This window comes from Echinops telfairi, unplaced genomic scaffold (genome assembly GCF_000313985.2).
Source record: "Echinops telfairi isolate 266 unplaced genomic scaffold, ASM31398v2 ScPeMD7_1;HRSCAF=3_0, whole genome shotgun sequence".
In the NCBI taxonomy this organism is placed as follows: domain Eukaryota; kingdom Metazoa; phylum Chordata; class Mammalia; order Afrosoricida; family Tenrecidae; genus Echinops; species Echinops telfairi.
Window position 1 is genome coordinate 90,438,726 of NW_022103896.1, and position 1,819 is coordinate 90,440,544.

At 35.1% G+C, this 1,819-nt stretch overlaps 1 protein-coding gene across 8 annotated transcripts in view; it reads right to left on the reverse strand.

The window, feature by feature from the left end:
* The window catches only part of ASPH (aspartate beta-hydroxylase), a 151,104-nt gene that overhangs the window by 77,409 nt on the left and 71,876 nt on the right, over positions 1 to 1,819 (reverse strand). For all 8 annotated transcript variants that reach the window (XR_006679740.1, XM_045286544.1, XM_045286479.1 and 5 more), the window contains one exon: positions 1,017 to 1,058. Coding sequence is in view for 7 of the 8 variants with exons in the window: in XM_045286544.1 (XP_045142479.1) it covers positions 1,017 to 1,058 (42 nt within the window). In the remaining variant the exon portion in view is untranslated. The remainder of the gene's footprint in view (positions 1 to 1,016; positions 1,059 to 1,819) is intronic.

Sequence of the window (1,819 nt, forward strand, 5' to 3'; positions counted from 1 at the left end):
GCTGGTCCTGGGAGTCATCTACAGTCTGCCAAAGCATATGAGCCACCAACCCGTCTTCACCTCCGCTAGTCTGAACTTCCATTCCACCTTCCTGGCTTCCCAGCCCTAGGTAGCCTTGAAAATCAAGCAAAGCCTCCAGTGGAATATCTGACAACCAAACTGCACTCAAATGTTCCTAGCATTATGTGGGCCATTTTTCCTGATGTAAACTTCTTCCTGGGTGATATACTCATTTTCACTGATTTTGCTTCTCTAGTCACAGCAAAGTGTGGTGAAGAACTCAGTAGAATGTAGAAAATCTTCTCTTTAACAAAACATTCTGAAAACAGGAACTATGTATGCTAATTCCTAACTGTAGGTTGTGGTCCAGGCCATCTCTAAAATGCATTAGAAAGTAAAAGTCTAGGCTGGAACACTGTTCCCATTCTTTCAAACTCACTGATGACTGGAGTGGGTCAGTGGGGGAAAGCAGATACAAGCAGGGAAATTAAGTTAAAATGATGAAACAAAAGGGAGTGGCCCTAACAAATCCTGATGCCAGGATTACCACAGAGGCACTAATGATGTTCTCAAGGATAATGACAATGAGGAGCAAGAGAAATAATGTCAAAAATGTAAGCATTATTAAACTTTCACCTTAAAATAATTCTGATCATATACCCACCATCAAATAGTTTGTGAATTAAAAAGGAAAAACAAAACAAATAAGCACCATCTAAATGCTATTACTACAACTATCTATAATAGCAAAATTTCTATAGTGCTTTGATGATTAATATTTCTCAAATTCTATCTCAACCAATATGTAGATTGAGTCAGTCCAGTGTGTACTGTATATTCTAGTTCAGTTGACTAAAAAAACACAGAAAATTTTCTTTTTAAAATTAAATGTAGTTATTACTGCTCTCTGTGGACATCTATCCTCCATAGATTTATTTAATAAAATTAGTTCTATTATCAACAATTTTTTTTAATTAAGCAGAAGAAAAGACAGTATATATAGCAAAATGGCATACCTGGTAGTACTTCCTGTTCTTCTTCAGGGGGAGCATGCACTTCTAAAATAAATGAAAGATGCAATTCATTACATATTGCTAGCCAGTATTTAACACATAGGTATATTGTCAGTATTTTAGTTGCAATGATTTATTTTGCACATTTTTAAAAATTCAAATACAATTACCATATAGACATATTTTTCACTATCACAATAAAGAAACATTAGATATAACTCAGAACATGTTCTACAGAAAATTCTTTACATCCTCTGTCCAATTTACTAACCTTGAACCAGCACAGCTTATTAAAGTAGTTACGGACAAAAATCCAGGTTTTCACCATAATTTTGCATCAGACTTGATAAGTAGAGGGAACAGACTTAAACCATTTTGTTTCTTCTTTTAAGCACCCCCCCCACCAAAGGTTTTATAGCATAGCCCTGGTTTTATAACTGAAATAATGCGAAGAATTTAAATAGCAGTGAATTTTACGAAATTTTAAAAATTAGGGCTACTTTGGAAAAAATGATTTCTCTCTAACTTTATATAATATTATTAAAGCATCAAGAGAGATAAACTTTTCTACTCCCATAAAAGATTAGTTTGGTGGGGGGTTGTGAGGGAGGTCGTCTCATAAAAAAAATATTAGTTTCAGAAACCTATAGGGTTGCTGTAAGTCGGCATTGACTCAATGGCAGTGAGTTTTAATGTTGGGAAAATTCCATTGTGTGTATATATCAAAGTTTGTTTATCAACTCTTTAATGGATGAGCTTTTAGATCAGCGGTTCTCAACCTGGGCGTCACGACCCCTTTGGGGGTC